The sequence below is a fragment of the Lolium rigidum genome, chromosome 6 (assembly GCF_022539505.1).
Source record: "Lolium rigidum isolate FL_2022 chromosome 6, APGP_CSIRO_Lrig_0.1, whole genome shotgun sequence".
Classification (NCBI taxonomy): domain Eukaryota; kingdom Viridiplantae; phylum Streptophyta; class Magnoliopsida; order Poales; family Poaceae; genus Lolium; species Lolium rigidum.
This window is the reverse complement of record NC_061513.1, coordinates 176,081,085-176,096,138: the sequence shown is the minus strand read 5'-3', so window position 1 is coordinate 176,096,138 and position 15,054 is coordinate 176,081,085. Positions and strand designations below refer to the sequence as shown.

Here is a 15,054-nt window from a genome sequence, read left to right as displayed (position 1 = left end):
AGGGTTACTCCCGGGTAAGCAACATGCTTCCTAGATCGCATCTTGCGATCTAGGCAGTATCAGTTTATTCGTTATTGGTGTTGCTCGTGCTGAAGCCTTTTTGATGGCGAGCAACACCCTTATGGTGGATGTTTTGGGGCTAACGTCGATGCTTTCATGATATACTTGCTTAGCTACGCTACCCCTCGATATCCTGCTGCCCTTACACCTATCTTAGGTGTAAGGGCAGCATCGTGCTTGTTATTTATTTAGTAGATCTGATCCGTTATAGTTGTTCATTGTTCTTCAAGGATTGATTTGATATCCGCATGATTAGGCCTTACAAACGGGTTGAACGATCCGGTAGTGTGTAAGGTGTGGTTTATTAAGTCCTAGAGGGATTGTTCCGGGGATCAACTTCATGTTGGTTTTTATGCCTCTTTAGGGCTGGTTTTTCATTATCTTACGTATCTACTAGGCTCAATTACGCGTAGGATGTTCCGGTTATACGGTGAAAACCCTAGACTATCGTAGATTGGTTTAACTTGATATCGATAAAGCATGATCCCCATGTCATTATAAATCTAACGTGAACCATGGGGCAATCGGCTCTTTGAACCGATCCACAGGGCAACCTAAGAGCCGATCGGGGCTCGTATTTAATGTTTACGTGTTTGCCATGCAGGAAACTAGTCGAAGCAATCCATCACCTTCCTGACCAGGTATAGGTCAGGTGGCACGCCCTCGCAACCGCCAGGACGTGTGCCGGAGCATTGCGGGCCGTTGGTCGAGGGACCATGATCCACCAGCAGTCCTGGGAGCCTCCCGGCTCTACGTGTTGCCCGTCGCTGCTCGCCGGTGGGTTTTGGTAGGCAACACTTACCACCCAGCATGTTCAAGGAACACGTAGCCGGCATGGGTTTAAGGGAAAGTCTTACATATCCTGGATCATAAGAGGCTCAAAAGTAAAAGAATTTGTTTCAAAATAGAGAAGTGTATTGTGGCTGTTTGATTCTATCGGCAATAGAGTTGTGATGATGAAACATGCCCTATGGACTGATCCAAAATGAAACGAATAGGCGGAACGCTCCCCTACCGATGCATTTTGACATCCCACATCTTCGGCAGATCGCTTAGCCCCGTTCATCTTCAGCGCAAGGGCGCTTGATCAGTGAGCTATTACGCACTCTTTAAAGGGTGGTTGCTTCTAGGCAAACCTCCTGGCTGTCTTTGCACCCCACCTCCTTTATCACTGAGCGGTCATTTAGGGGAGGTGAAAGTATAAAGTTAAAAGAAAAGTTGAGATCAAAGGGGAGAATGTTAGGATGATCTCCAACGGCACGAGCCCAACGGCTCGGCCGACCCGTTGGTCAATGCGCCCTGATCGGGGGCGACCAACCACATCTGGTTGGTGGACTCCTGTCGCCTGCGCTATATAGATAGGTGGGGGCCGGTGGCACTCGGTACGAGGTTCCTCGAGCTGCCAAACGCCCCACCGACATACCCACCAATTAGGGTTTCGCGTAGTGTCGACGGGAAGCACTGTCACCGCCGCCACGACCTCACCCACGCCACCGCCGTCGCCGCCATGTCGATGTCCGAAGGTTCGTCCTCCAAGGGAGAAGGTAACCCTCTGCCCCTCTCGTTCTCTCTCTCGCAACGCACAGTACTAGTACATTTGTTTACATACATAGTCCTACTCGATTAGATCTACTCTAGTTGATCCGTGAGAAATAACACTTTCATGAAACCGATGAATTGAGAAAATGTATCAGTCGTATATCCACCCCCACCCACATCCTTCATAAAGGAAGCTGCTAGTATCTTTGACTTCGTGGCCATTAAGCAGAAGAGAGGTTTATTCTTGTTGCTTGAGTAGTCATGATTGAAGAGGGAAGCAAGCTTGGAATGTGTGCGCATGGCTAACCAGATGATTCCAACTTCTTCACCGCCGTCGGAGCCGTAGGGGCCGAAGTGGCAAACCGTGGAGTTCCTAGCTAGCTGATCTTGTAATACAACTCCTCAAACACATAGTTCTGACATAGAAGAAATTAAAACTAAACTATATCGAGGCACCAAATGCGGCTTTATGCGAGAAGAACCAACATGCATGGATGTGTATAGTTGAGTTAGTTCTTTATGGTCGCTGCTCTCAAATTCCATAGCTTCTCAACTGATTTTTTTTTGTATAAAGGACGTTTTATTATTTGAAAGCTTGTATCATGGTGACACAGTTCATAAGAGTATACGCACGGCCACATATAGCCGCACAAATCCGATAAAAGAGAGAGAGAGAAAAACAAAGGCGATATAAAACAGGCCATCACTGAGCACATGAGTACTACAATGACACGGCTGATCCATGTGAAGTTGTGAACCAATTGCATCTCAGACACAAATATTCAGTAAAATGTTCATGCGCCGTCGCAGCTATAGATTGTGGTACTCTAGCTTCTCTTACACTTACGCATAGACGCGCCACGATGACTAGGCTTCCACTGTTCCATGATCTGACATGATCGATGTGCTTAGACATGCTTTGCCGACAGTAACTTGTGAGTGACGACGACGCCAAGCGCGAAGGCGGCGACGGCAGCCGCGATCACCTGCCCCCGGTCCCATTCGGATCGCTCTTTCTCCGCCTCCGTCTCCCACGCGGTCAGCTCTTTCGCTTCGTCCATCCTCGCCAGCGCCATTTCGGCAACCGGCAGTTTAGGCACGGTGAGGCAGAGCATTCTGCCGTCGAACCGGGCGGCGATCTTGTCGAAGTCCGCCGTAGGAGGCAGCTGGAGCGCCTTGTTGACCCGCACGTGTCCGGAGGGGCGCTGGCCGCGGAGGGTCAGCCTGCCGCCGGCGTCCACGAGCACCTTGAACTCGTCCTTCTTGAATCCTTCAACACCAGGTTGAGGCGCGCACGTACTTGATTATCTTGATAGTTAATTAACTGTTCAATCTCGCGGGGTTTATAGTGAACTTGTAGATTACCTGAGAGGTCGAAGCGAATGAGATAGGTCGTGGCCCCGTCGTCCCAACGGGGTTTGAGGTCCAAGTCGATGTCGCATCGGTGCCCGTCCGCCGCGGCTTTCGCTGATAACTGCGGCCAGCTCGCCATGGTCTGCGCCGCTGATCGACCGACAGAGATCTTCGATCGAGTTGCCGAAGCTGGCGTTCGTGATACTACGCGCGAAAGGATTGCCTTCTTTGCCGCTTGAAAGCCGAGCTTTAATAGTACCTGACAACTGTGCTTTAGGTGTTGTGCCCCCCTGGTTATTCCAAGCTTGGCCGCACAACTTTAGTTGGCGAGGCTAGGGATCTCTTCTCTAGAAAATAACATCTCTTGTCCGTCTCTTCAGCCGGTACCTTTCGTGATTCGTCCAAATATTTTCATTTCAGAAACTTAATCTTCGGGAATGATCCAGTGTCGTAGCATTTTTCGATTTGTCCCATTCGTTGTAGATTGACAAACTCAATAATCCCGAGCATGATGTTATTGTGCAAAGCTCTTGGCAGGGCGAGGTCTGGTGCCCGCATACCTTGGCTGGTGATAAAAATGTGAGTGTGCCTTTTTTAAAGAAAAAAGTGGAGTATACCTTTTTAGGTAGATTTTCAATCAGGCCTAAGTTCCTAGTTCACTCGCAGATTGCAGCTTAGTTGGTAACCAAACAATGTGTACAAATAGATTAATTATTTTTTGTTAAGAACCAAACAAATTAACTGTCATTCAGAGACACGGACTTGGCCCAGTTAAACATGGTCTAAGGAGAAGATCTCGCCTGATGTTGAAATATGCTACGAACAACCAATCACATCCTTGCATCATGTGAAGCAACGACTGAATAGATGCAGAGGCTGATGCTTGGTACTTATGCATGTGCGACATCTCCGCCTCCAGTTTCTCCTCATGAATTTTGGGTGACCAAGGTGTTTGTATAGATCATCCAATCGATCACTCCTGGAAAACATATAGGCCGTGATTGATCGCTCACGAAGCCCTTTCTTGCATTGTATGGGCCAAAGACTGAACGTTTGGTAGGCTATATATGACGAAAAAGATTCTCTGCATACCACGATTCTTAAAGCAACCCACAGGCAAAATATGGCTCAAGAAGAACAGTTGATTTGGCCGTTTCTCCGCGCCAAGGCTCTGGCGAGCGCGAAAGTGGCTCCCTCATATCTGAAGCCATACCAGCATGTGTAAGTTGTTAGATGTATATATCTGTCTATTGTAGTTTCCTCATATGTTAGGGGGCTTTCTGCATATGTGCATCTGTACATGTACTACATGTTGTGGCCTTTGGCCCCCTGGTAATACAACAAGCATATTGCTCTAACATGGTATCAGAGCTTTAGGTTAGCTCCTCCTCCTCCATCGCAGCCGCCCGCCCCGGCATCTTACCGCCGCGACCCGGCCGCAGCCGCTGCCTCTTTTTTCTCACCGACTGCGAGCTCCCGCCCAGCCATCCCCGTCCGCCCTCTACCCGGCCATCGCCCGCTGCTGCCGCCCCGGCCGCCGCCCGTTGCCGTCGCCCCGGCCTCCGTCCGCTGCCGACCCGACCGCCACCGGCCGTCCTTGGTCGTCCCTGGCAGTGGCCGCTCCCGTCCGCCCTCCTTCCCTGGCAGAATCCTCGATCGGCCCCTGCTCCCTGCTGCCGATTGATCGATCTCCCGATCAAAGGTCGCTGCCAGGACTCCGTTCCCCGGCCTCGATCCCTGGCCCGCTCCGTCCGTCGCCAGGACGTCGCCAGGCTCCGCCCGTCCCTCGCCAGGATCCGCCCGGCTCCGCTCGTCGCCAAGCTCCGCCCGTCGTCATCCCCGGCCCGCTTGGCCTGCTCGCTACCGATCCTGCGCTGGCCCTCTTCTTTCCGCACCGGATCGAAAGCATCTCTCTGCTCGATTGACTTCGATCTGAAGTGCAAAAAAAAAAAAAGAAATACTGTCGTCGGCTATGTCTTCTTCCGCTGATCCCGCCTTATCTTTGGGTCTCCCTTCGGTACTTGGTATTTGTCCGCTGCCTCCGTGTATGACGGCTAGCCATTCTTCGTCGCCGTTTGCAGCCTCTTCACGCGGCTCTGCCCGCGCTTCACCGACTCCGTCTACGTCGGCTCGCCGCTCTACATCGACTTTTGCGACCTCTTCACGCGACTCTGCCCGCGCTTCGCCGACTTCGTTTACGTCGGCCCGCCGCTCTACATCGACTTTTGCGGCCTCTTCCCGCGGTTATGGCCGCGCTTCGTCGACTCCGTCTGCGTCGGCTTGCCGCTCTACATCGATTTTTGCGGCCTCTTCACGTGGTTATGACCGCGCTTTGCCGACCTCTGTCTTCATCGGCGTGTTGCTCTCCGTCGCCCCCTTTGGTGGCCTGCGTGCGTGTGGATGATAGCTCCTCGTCGGCACCTGATTGTACGTCGACCTCTCCAGTCGCGCCCCTCTCTGCGCATGAGATAGCGCAGCTTCACTGCCTGCTTGATGCTTGGGATTCCAGTTTACGTCAGCAGCCTCGCGGTCCGAGTCTCCGCCCTCGTCCTCATTGCACCTACTGTGGCCAGGTTGGCCACACTTCCTCCACCTGCTGGACGCGGGATCCCAGTTTACGTCAGCAGTTCCAGGATCGTCAGCAGGCTAGCTCTTCAGGATCTTCTGCAGTTGCACTCTCTGATCAAGCCATTCTCAGGGGTCTTCGTGGTCTGCTCGCTACTCCAGACTCTTCCTCGCCGGGCACTACTGGTTCTGTGACTGGCTCTTCGCGCACCTGCGACCACCACTTTCTACACGATCGAGTACGTCCCCGTGGTATTTGGATTCGGAGCTTCCTTTCATATGACCTACGAGTCTTCTATTACGTCTGCTCTTCGGTCTCTTATTTCTCATGTCCGTGTTGTCACGGCTGATGGTACCTCTATTCCTGTTTCTAGTACAAGCACCCTTTCTACTCCCTCTTTCTCGTCCACGATGTTTCTCATGTTCCTCGCCTTCAGATGAACCTTTTCTCTGCTAGCCAGCTCACCGATTCTGGTTGTCGCGTCATTCTTGACGCTGAGTCTTGTGCGATTCAGGATCGTCGCACACATGCCCTGGTTGGAGCTGGCCCTCGTAGCCGTCAGTCTCCGGGGCTTTGGGAGTTAGACTGGCTTCGTGTTCCTTCCGCTGCCACTTCATCTGCCAGTTCTCCTCCGGTTGTTGCCTCTGTCACCGGCTCTTTTCAGCGAGTGGCATCATCGTCTTGGTCACCTTTGTGACTCTCGCCTGTCGTCTTTGGTTCATCGTGGCCTTCAGGGGTCTGTCTGCGGAGATGGGTCATTACACTGTCAGGGTTGTAGGTTAGGCAAACAGATTCAGCTTCCCTATCCTACTAGTGTGTCTGTCTCTCAGCGACCGTTCGATTTAGTCCATTCAGATGTTTGGGGTCCGGCTCCCTTCGCTTCGAAAGGGGGCCATCGATACTATATCTTATTCATTGATGATTTTTCACGGTACACCTGGGTGTTTTTCATGCGCTCTCGCAGTGAGGTGCTCTCTATTTATCAGCATTTTGCGGCTATGGTCCGCACTCAGTATTCCTCACCCATTCGCGTGTTCCGTGTTGATTCTGCTGGTGAGTATATCTCTCAGCACCTTCGTGGTGTCCTTGCTGAGGAGGGCACCCTCGCTCAGTTTTCTTGTCCCGGCGCGCATGCTCAAAATGGCGTCGCCGAGCGTAAGCATCGTCATCTTCTTGAGACCACCCGTGCTATGATGATTGCCTCTTCTCTTCCGCCACATTTACGGGCTGAGGTTGTCGCTACGTCGGCCCACCTCATTAACATTCAGCCTTCCGCTGCTCTACGAGGGTGGCATTCCTCTCGAGCGTCTCTCCGGTGTTTCTCCAGGACTACTCGACTCTCCGTTCATTTGGTTGCGTCTCGCTATGTCCTTCGCCTCCTCGCGAACGCACTAAACTGACCGCTCAGTCTGTTGAGTGTGTTTTTCTCGGATACAGTGATGAGCATAAGGGCTATCGTTGTTGGGACCCCGTTGGTCGTCGGATGCGCATCTCTCGTGACGTCACATTTGATGAGACGCGTCCCTTCTATCCTCGCCCCACCTCGGGTACTTACCCGGTGGATGATATCTCTTTTCTTCTTTTTCCGGATGCACCCCCTGCTGTCCCTCCTCCCCTTCCTCTTACTTCTGATGCGCCGGCGCCATCCTCTCGTTCGTCTAGTCCACCTAGTACCCCTCGTTCTCCGGCTTCGGCTCCTTCCGATGCTGTCCCTTCTTCCTCTTCTTCTGATGACTTGTCTTCTGCAGATGAGCTTCCCCCTTCCCGGCCTGTTCGTCAGCGTCGTGCTCCAGTTCGTTACTCTCCTATTCAGTATGGTCTCTCTGTCGTTTCCGAGCCAACTTCTTATCGGGATGCCGAGCGTCATCCTGAATGGCAGCTTGCCATGGCTGAGGAGATCGCTGCGCTTGAGCGCACTGGCACTTGGGATCTTGTTTCTCCCCCTTCTGGTGTTCGTCCCATCACGTGTAAGTGGGTCTATAAAATTAAGACTCGCTCCGATGGATCTCTTGAGCGCTATAAAGCGCATCTTGTGGCTCGTGGTTTTCAGCAGGAGCACGGCCGTGACTATGATGAGACTTTTGCCCCTGTGGCTCATATGACTACTGTGCGTACCCTTCTTGCTGTTGCTTCTGTTCGCCGCTGGTCTGTCTCCCAGCTTGATGTTCAGAATGTTTTTCTTAATGGCGAGTTGAGTGAGGAGGTTTACATGCAGCCTCCTCCTGGGTATTCTGTTCCCGATGGGATGGTTTGTCGTCTTCGACGTTCTCTCTATGGTCTCAAATAGGCCCCTCGTGCCTGATTTGAGCGCTTCACCTCTGTCGTGACTACTGCTGGTTTCTCTCCTAGTCTTCATGATCCAGCACTTTTCGTTCACACTTCTCCTCGTGGACGTACTCTTCTTCTTCTCTATGTTGATGATATGATCATTACTGGTGATGATTCTGAGTATATTGCCTTCGTCAAGGCTCGTCTTCGTGATCAGTTTCTTATGACTGATCTTGGTCCTCTTCGCTATTTTCTTGGCATTGAGGTTTCCTCCACTTCGATGGCTTTTCTATCTCTCGAAAGTACATTTAGGATCTTCTTGCTCGTGCTGCTCTTGGGGATGAGCGCACGGTCGATACTCCTATGGAGCTTAATGTTAAGCTTCGTCCTACTGATGGTGATCCTCTTCCTGATCCCACCCGTTATCGCCATCTTGTTGGGAGTCTTGTTTATCTTGCTGTCACTCGTCCTGATATTTCTTATCATGTTCATATTCTGAGTCAGTTTGTCTCAGCTCCTACCACTGTTCACTATAGCCATCTCCTCCGTGTTCTTCGTTATCTTCGTGGCACGATCACTCGTCGCCTTTTCTTTCCCCGTTCCAGCTCTCTCCAGCTCCAGTGCTATTCGGATGCTACATGGGCGAGTGATCCTACGGATCGTCGTTCGCTTTCTGCTTCCTGTGTGTTTCTTGGTGGTTCGCTTGTTGCTTGGAAGACGAAGAAACAGGTCGCAGTTTCCCGTTCGAGTGTTGAGGCTGAGTTGCGGGTTGTGGCTTTGTTGATTGCTGAGGTGACTTGGTTACGGTGGTTGCTTGCAGATTTTGGGGTCTCTGTTACGACACCCACTCCACTTTTGTCCGACGAGTACAGGTGCTATCAGTATTGCACGTGATCCGGTCAAGCATGAGCTGACCAAGCATATCGGTGTTGATGCTTTTTACACACGTGCACAGGTACATGATGTTGTTGTTGCGGTTCATTATGTGCCTTCAGATTTGCAGTTGGCGGATTTCTTTATGAAGGCACAGACTCGAGCGCAGCATGATTTTTTACTCTCCAAACTCAGTGTTGTGGATCCACCATGAGTTTGCGGGGGGGTGTTAGATGTATATATCTGTCTATTGTAGTTTCTCCATATGTTAGGGGCTTTCTGCATATGTGCACCTGTACATGTACTACATATTGTGGCCTTTGGCCCCCTGGTAATACAACAAGCATATTGCTCTAACATAAGTAACATTCCACTGATCTACATCAGTTTAATCCTCCTCGATCTACAAAGCGGTGGTTGTTTTGAAATATGTTGTACACGAAAAAGATATCTGTTGATATTGCGAAACAATTCACATGAATGGTTTTTTGTTTCGTCTATTTGAATGGCAATTTCATGTTCCCTTTGAAACTTTTTTGGCCAAATTTAATCTAAATTTTCGCATCCCTTCACGTGTTTCAAAACTCCTTCAAGGAATAGAATCATCTCACTATCACGCACAAATTTTGCGTTCATAGTTTTCCATTTTGACATTCGTATACAAGTATATTTACGTCTTCATAGTATACTATACAAAGTTATAGATCTACTTGTTTATGGAGGTTGATACCGAAAACTTTGGAACAAAAGTAGTACGAAATTGTGAGGTGAAGCTACTTCCCGAATGAATTTTGAAATGGCCGACCGTGTGCGAAAAGTTTACAAAACTCATCTAAAAAAGACTTAAAAATAAACACGAAACCGAGTTTGAAACACTTGACGAAATGACGAACTCGATCATGAGAATGGAATCACAACATCAATGCGCATCTTTTTTATGTAGACCGTATCTTGAACGATTAATGTTTTGGTAGATAGAAGTCATTATGATTAAACTAGTTTAGTTAACCACAATCTTCCTCAACACGGATACCCATCATATGGTCTCTCCTTTCTCTAGCTGAGACCAAGTAAAGTTACTAGCATCCAATCGTAGTGCCAAAGCTAACTTAAACCATATTTCTACGCATATGGTAACTACTGACCAAGCTACTAACCCGTGATCGGACAGATATGAAAATTCTTCTTTCTAGGAGATTTACCAAGTTGCTCGAGAGTGACCGGGGACCATTGATAGCTCCGATAGTCCGATGATAAATTCCACAACCTAACTTTACTAGATTTGTATACATTTTCTCTTAGCGTGACGTCGAGATCAATGAAAACCGACGAAAGCTGAGTTGCAGGTAGGGATGGCAATAGGTACCCATGACCCGCGTATCTCTCGGGTAAAAACCCAATAGGAGTACGAGTATGGGATAAAATATTATCTATGAGTTTGTAAATGTGAAAATATCATACCCATAAGGTAGGGTGGGTAGTGGTATGAGATCGTAGAACTCATACCCACATACCCATGTACCCATCATCTAAATTTGATAAGAAGGCCGATGTAATATTTTTAAGTACTTAAGTTTCCCCTAATCAGACCTTTACGCTGCTAGGCTGAACCTCATGCTTTCGAGTGTCACAATTGTTGATAGGTTAGTGAGGATTAGTCCTTTATTTGGGATAGCTTCACCTCATGCCATATTTTCTGATCAATTTGTTGTGTTGTAAGCAAGGGTATTTTTTACCCGCGGGTATTCGTTGATTCTGCCGGATGACGGGTATGAAAAAATTTATACCCATTGACAGGTTTGAATACATGTTTGAATACGGGTAACGGGTAAGATTAAAAGTGATGGGTACGGGTATGAGATGGTTTTACCCGTACCCTTGCAGGGAAGAGGAAGAGGAGAATTAGCACCACCGGGTTCATATTACAATCACATAATCCCTTACTTACACGCACTCCACTCCCTTATCATTTATATGCTGCGCATGCCAATTGGGCCTCCCTCTGTCGTTGGGGATCATCCGTTCACCTTCAGAACTTCAGGCAGGTAGCAGGTCGTGAGAGTGACAGTGTGACACTTTGTTGTGTCAGTAGGTAATACCAAATACCACACGTTGTATGTATATACACCAATACACAGTTGAAGCTTTAATGCATCCCGCCATCTATGTACGTCCATGTGTGCATGAACGCACGCACGGCGGCACGAGCGTACGCTGTACTGGCATTCATGTGAGATGATTATTCAGCTCCTGGAGAAGATCCTGTGGGAGACGAAGAAGCCTAACGTGAAGGCGGCCACGGCGGTGGCGATCACCTCCTTGTTATTGCCGATGGTCTCCGCCCACTTGAGGCCCTCCTCCGTCGCCCGCTCCTTCCAATTCCAGCAGCCATTCTGCTCCCTCTCCCTGTCCGCCTCTCTCTCCGCGGCATACAGCTTTTCCCTGGCCGCCTCGATCCTCCGCTCCGCCTCACGCTCGAGCTTCGCCTTGTGTTCAGCGGCCTTGGCCTTCTCGTCGTGATCATCTTCTTGTTTCATCACCTTCTCAGCCGGCGTCGCCGGCGCCTCCGGTTTGGGCTCCTCTTTCCTTCCGTCCACTTTCGTAGCAGGCGACTTCTTGCTGCTCGCTGCAGTTTGCTCCTTCGTCGCCGCCTCCTCCTTCTGCCTCCCCTGCAACCTCGCCCTCGCCGCCTCGATCACCCGCTCCGCCTCCCGTCCAACCCTGCATTTTTTATCCGTTGGCTTGTCGGCGACATCGGCCGCGGCCTCTTTGACCTGCTCAATGGGCGTCTCCGGTGGTGGTACCGCGCTGGATGGCAGCTTGGGCACGGTGAGCATGAGAGCGCTGCCGTCGTACCGGCCGGTGATCCCGTCGAGGTCGGACGTGTGTGGCAGCTGGAACACCTTGTGCAGCCGCACGCTCCCGGCTACGCCATCAACGGGGCGGTGGCCGACGATGATGGTCAGCCGGCCGGTGGGGTCGACATGCACCCGGAAATCCTCTTTCTTGAACCCTGCAACATGATACCATCCAAGAGAGCGGTTCAGCACCATTTATCGATCTCATTAGGTCCACTATCAATTACACGAAGGGTCTGATCTGCATACCTGGGAGGGTGAGGCGGAGAAGATAGCTGCCGTCGCCGATGACCCACTCGTACACCGGATCACAATCTGCTGCTGCGGCTTTGGCCGGCGACGATCTTTGCTTGCTCGCCATGTCTCGCGTACTACGTGCTTTGCTTCCGGCCGGAATCAAACGGTGCCTAGCTTCAGTGCGTGTGATTTCTTAGCTTGCCGGCGATGGTACTGATCAATCTGGTCGGGGGAGCTCCCTAGTTATGTAGGTGCTTGGCTCAGGCTGCATGCTTGCGTTGCATGTGTGGTAAGCTAAACTATTCGAAGCTTTTCTTGAGAGGCACAAAGAAATTTTATCGTGGAGGTCTGGGTAACCCATCATCCTCTCCTGTGTGTGTAACGTGTCTCCGGTTCATTTAACCTTCGGCGTGCGCCACGGTATCGAGTTACCTACCACCCATGTCTTCATCTACGTCTCGCCAAAGCAAACTAGCTGCCCGAGGTAAATAATACTCGGGATTCTTCATTCCCATGGTTTTGCTATTGCAGTCCTTCGAAATCCACCACATTCAGTCAACTCCGAGATGATATGCTGTCCAAGCAAATCTTAAACTTAAACTGAAAGAGCCCACAAACCATCTGACTGCACAGCAGTTCAGGACACAACCAATCAACATTTTTTTAAAAAAATCCCTGAATAACAGACATACTCATACTTCATAAATAGTTTATCCAACTTTTAGGAAAAAAAGGTTCCAGGTTTTATATGTGCTTCTTAAATCAGAAGCACATCTATTTCTTATACTGAGACATACAAGTGCACGAATGCAAACGAGGACATCAAAGAATGAACACCGAGGTTAACACAACTGTAACAACCAATCTATCACATTTGAAAAGATTCATAGCAGGTCTTAATCACCAGAAATTATTAACAGGCGCTGATGATCAAAATAATAAGGTCAGCGTTAACATTTGCCTAGATAACAGATTATGTGGGCAAAAGAAGAATTCAAGAACATAATGATGCCACAAAGATGACCTGGGGCTATGTACTCCCCCCATGTTATTCCCATCAACCAAAACTGAATTTAAAAGATATGCACTATCCAAAATATGTATCTCAAGGCTTGAGCACCAATGACAAACCAACTTTCGTGCTCTTCTCAATTGCCTTTGTGTCAACCTCACCAGAGATTGTGATGAGTGACTTGGGGCGCCATTCATGCTGGACAAGGGCACTGGCCATGCCATAGTTGTTGAAGCGTGCCTTCGCGGTGGTGTGGGGATCCAACGAGTGCTGCGATCCAAATATCATTGTGCTCTCGTTCCTTGAGAAGCTGTGGGACAGCTCAGCTCCAACAGCAGCAGTGGACGAATGTAGCTTTACCAAGTGGTAGTAAGATGCAGTCAAGGTGTCACCATGGTTGTTCCTGCAGAAGATTTGGAAGGTCACCGCCACAGCAAATGCTAGTATTAGAGCAAAGAAGCAGCACACTAGGCGCCTTACAATGAGAATAATAGCCTGATGACTGACATTAACTATCAAGACTAGTAGAATTCCATATTAATATATGCCAGCTGAGTATAGAAAAGATGCTTACAGGTGGAGGGAAGCAATAAGATCCTGATTTGTGAGGCTTAATGCAGCATTGTACTTGGTGAAATTGCTAGTTGCCGTGTCGAATGAAACATCAACACCAACTGACAGTTCTTTGCTTCCAAAGACACCAGAGAGATTAACCATAGGGTTGGGATTCAGCCCAACACTTGCATTGAGACCGGCCAATTCATGCAAGTACAGGAAATCCAGCTGTTATGGCAATAAGACAAATTAACTGTTTTGCTGCAGCGATCACCATGTTGCATATTACAAGGATTAAGAAAATGGAAGAATGCGAGAAATATACCTTCCCTGACCTCTGGTCTGGAACAACCAAGCTGAGGATTGATTTCAGCCCAGGAGTTCCTAACCCATCAACTGTGACTGTCGTCAAAAGCTGGGGATGTGAAACGTTCATCAGTTGTTGTAAATTCCGATTATGGGGCATAAAAGAACAGTCAGATATACCACTCAAAGAAGAAATTTCAAGCAAAGACAGCTATGAAATTTGCACAGAGGGTTCGCGTGAGAGAGAGGAAAAAAAGGTGTAGCAAAGGCAGCTTACATCTGACTCTGAGTTTGTTTTGATATCAACTGTTAGGTTCTTGGTCTTAAGCTGGGTCTGAAGCTCACCAAAGATGGACTCGTTTAACCTTGTTCCTGCAGCTGTGATTGCCTGTAGGTAAACCAAAATCATCAAATAGAGAGCACAAATGCTGCACAGAGATACGAATACCGAAACTATATACCAATCATCTGCTCATCTCCTTCATACGCAGTGAGCAACTAATCAGCATAAAACACATAGTTGTGCTTCATGTTTATGAAACCAAAAGATGTGCAATCCAGTTGCCGTGAGTGAAAAATGATCCCTAGACAAAGATTTGGTATCCTAGTAACAAATGAGGATCCATAGCTTTCTTCCATGGTTAAAACTGAAAAGTCCACATTCGGTATATGCCGAAAGGGGCACAGATCGATACAAACAGTGGCACAGTGCCACGATGGTAATCTGCGACGGCAACAGCGGTACAGAAACCAGCGCAAAGGAGAGATCGATCGGCCTGATGCTAACATGTTGATTTGTAATGTACCTAGTAGTCGACTAATGTGGAGAAATGCAACGCAGACCGCAATTAAGATACTGCTATGGTCCTTATGGGGCCAGTAAATTGTGAAATTGCAACGGAAATGTATAGTTACTGAGGAGGAGGATACTCACAACGCCCTCCGGGGTGCATGTGGTGAGGGTGAACTTCTGGTGTGTGCAGTAGTCCCGGTACAGCAGATCTGCGCGCAACAGTCATGGCATCGTCAAGATCGGCCGGTTCTCGGCAATCGAAGAAACAATCAGCGGAAAGAAAGAGGGAGAGAATCGCTCGAAAAAAAAGGAGGCGGAGATTCTTCGTACCTCTGGTCTTCTTGCCGATGTCCGTGTAGAGTCCAGGAGCCATGGCGGCGGGCGGCGGAGGCGAGAGAGGCCGGCCTGGCGGAAGGGAGGCGAGAGCGGGAAGGGAGATCGCAGCGGCGGAGGGCGGAGGCCGCGGCGACGAGTTAAAATGGAGTCGTGGCAGATCTTGTCCCTATTTTTCGTTTTAAAAGTGTCCTGTTACTTTCTTCCTCTGATCTGGATGATTCCTGCGCTCGTGTCGCGTCGTGCATTCGCGTCGCGCGGACGAAGCAAAAGCTTAGTGGAGGGAGGGCTAGTTTTTTTA

The 15,054-nt window shown here is 49.4% G+C and overlaps 3 protein-coding genes across 3 annotated transcripts; all 3 read right to left on the bottom strand.

Moving 5' to 3' along the window:
• Nucleotides 1-2,507: 2,507 nt before the first annotated feature.
• On the bottom strand, nucleotides 2,508-3,091 carry LOC124663589. Its single transcript, XM_047201274.1, has 2 exons — nucleotides 2,965-3,091; nucleotides 2,508-2,869 (listed from the first exon to the last, which is right to left on the bottom strand). Exons 1-2 carry the CDS (start codon nucleotides 3,089-3,091, stop codon nucleotides 2,508-2,510), a joined length of 489 nt encoding a protein of 162 aa, XP_047057230.1.
• A 7,661-nt stretch (nucleotides 3,092-10,752) lies between these two features.
• On the bottom strand, nucleotides 10,753-11,919 carry LOC124658864 (inactive protein RESTRICTED TEV MOVEMENT 2-like). The gene is made up of 2 exons (XM_047196862.1): nucleotides 11,767-11,919; nucleotides 10,753-11,672 (listed from the first exon to the last, which is right to left on the bottom strand). Exons 1-2 carry the CDS (start codon nucleotides 11,876-11,878, stop codon nucleotides 10,903-10,905), a joined length of 882 nt encoding a protein of 293 aa, XP_047052818.1. The 5' UTR covers nucleotides 11,879-11,919; the 3' UTR covers nucleotides 10,753-10,902.
• Nucleotides 11,920-12,646: 727 nt separating this feature from the next.
• On the bottom strand, nucleotides 12,647-14,848 carry LOC124660818 (mitochondrial outer membrane protein porin 3). Its single transcript, XM_047198657.1, has 6 exons — nucleotides 14,751-14,848; nucleotides 14,562-14,629; nucleotides 13,905-14,015; nucleotides 13,647-13,736; nucleotides 13,341-13,549; nucleotides 12,647-13,169 (listed from the first exon to the last, which is right to left on the bottom strand). The coding sequence occupies exons 1-6, from the start codon at nucleotides 14,791-14,793 to the stop codon at nucleotides 12,860-12,862; spliced, it is 831 nt and encodes a 276-aa protein (XP_047054613.1). The 5' UTR covers nucleotides 14,794-14,848; the 3' UTR covers nucleotides 12,647-12,859.
• Between the last annotated feature and the right edge of the window lie 206 nt (nucleotides 14,849-15,054).

Excerpts from the sequence above, each read along its gene's own strand:
- LOC124663589 (XM_047201274.1), bottom strand. The coding sequence starts at position 3,091 with ATGGCGAGCTGGCCGCAGTTATCAGCGAAAGCCGCGGCGGACGGGCAC. Across the intron at positions 2,870-2,964 it reads CATTCGCTTCGACCTCTCAG|GATTCAAGAAGGACGAGTTC; the intron begins GTAATCTACAAG and ends CTGGTGTTGAAG.
- LOC124658864 (XM_047196862.1), bottom strand. The coding sequence starts at position 11,878 with ATGGCGAGCAAGCAAAGATCGTCGCCGGCCAAAGCCGCAGCAGCAGAT. Across the intron at positions 11,673-11,766 it reads TCTCCGCCTCACCCTCCCAG|GGTTCAAGAAAGAGGATTTC; the intron begins GTATGCAGATCA and ends ATCATGTTGCAG.
- LOC124660818 (XM_047198657.1), bottom strand. The coding sequence starts at position 14,793 with ATGGCTCCTGGACTCTACACGGACATCGGCAAGAAGACCAGAG. Across the intron at positions 14,630-14,750 it reads CATCGGCAAGAAGACCAGAG|ATCTGCTGTACCGGGACTAC; the intron begins GTACGAAGAATC and ends TGTTGCGCGCAG. Across the intron at positions 14,016-14,561 it reads CATGCACCCCGGAGGGCGTT|GCAATCACAGCTGCAGGAAC; the intron begins GTGAGTATCCTC and ends GTTTACCTACAG.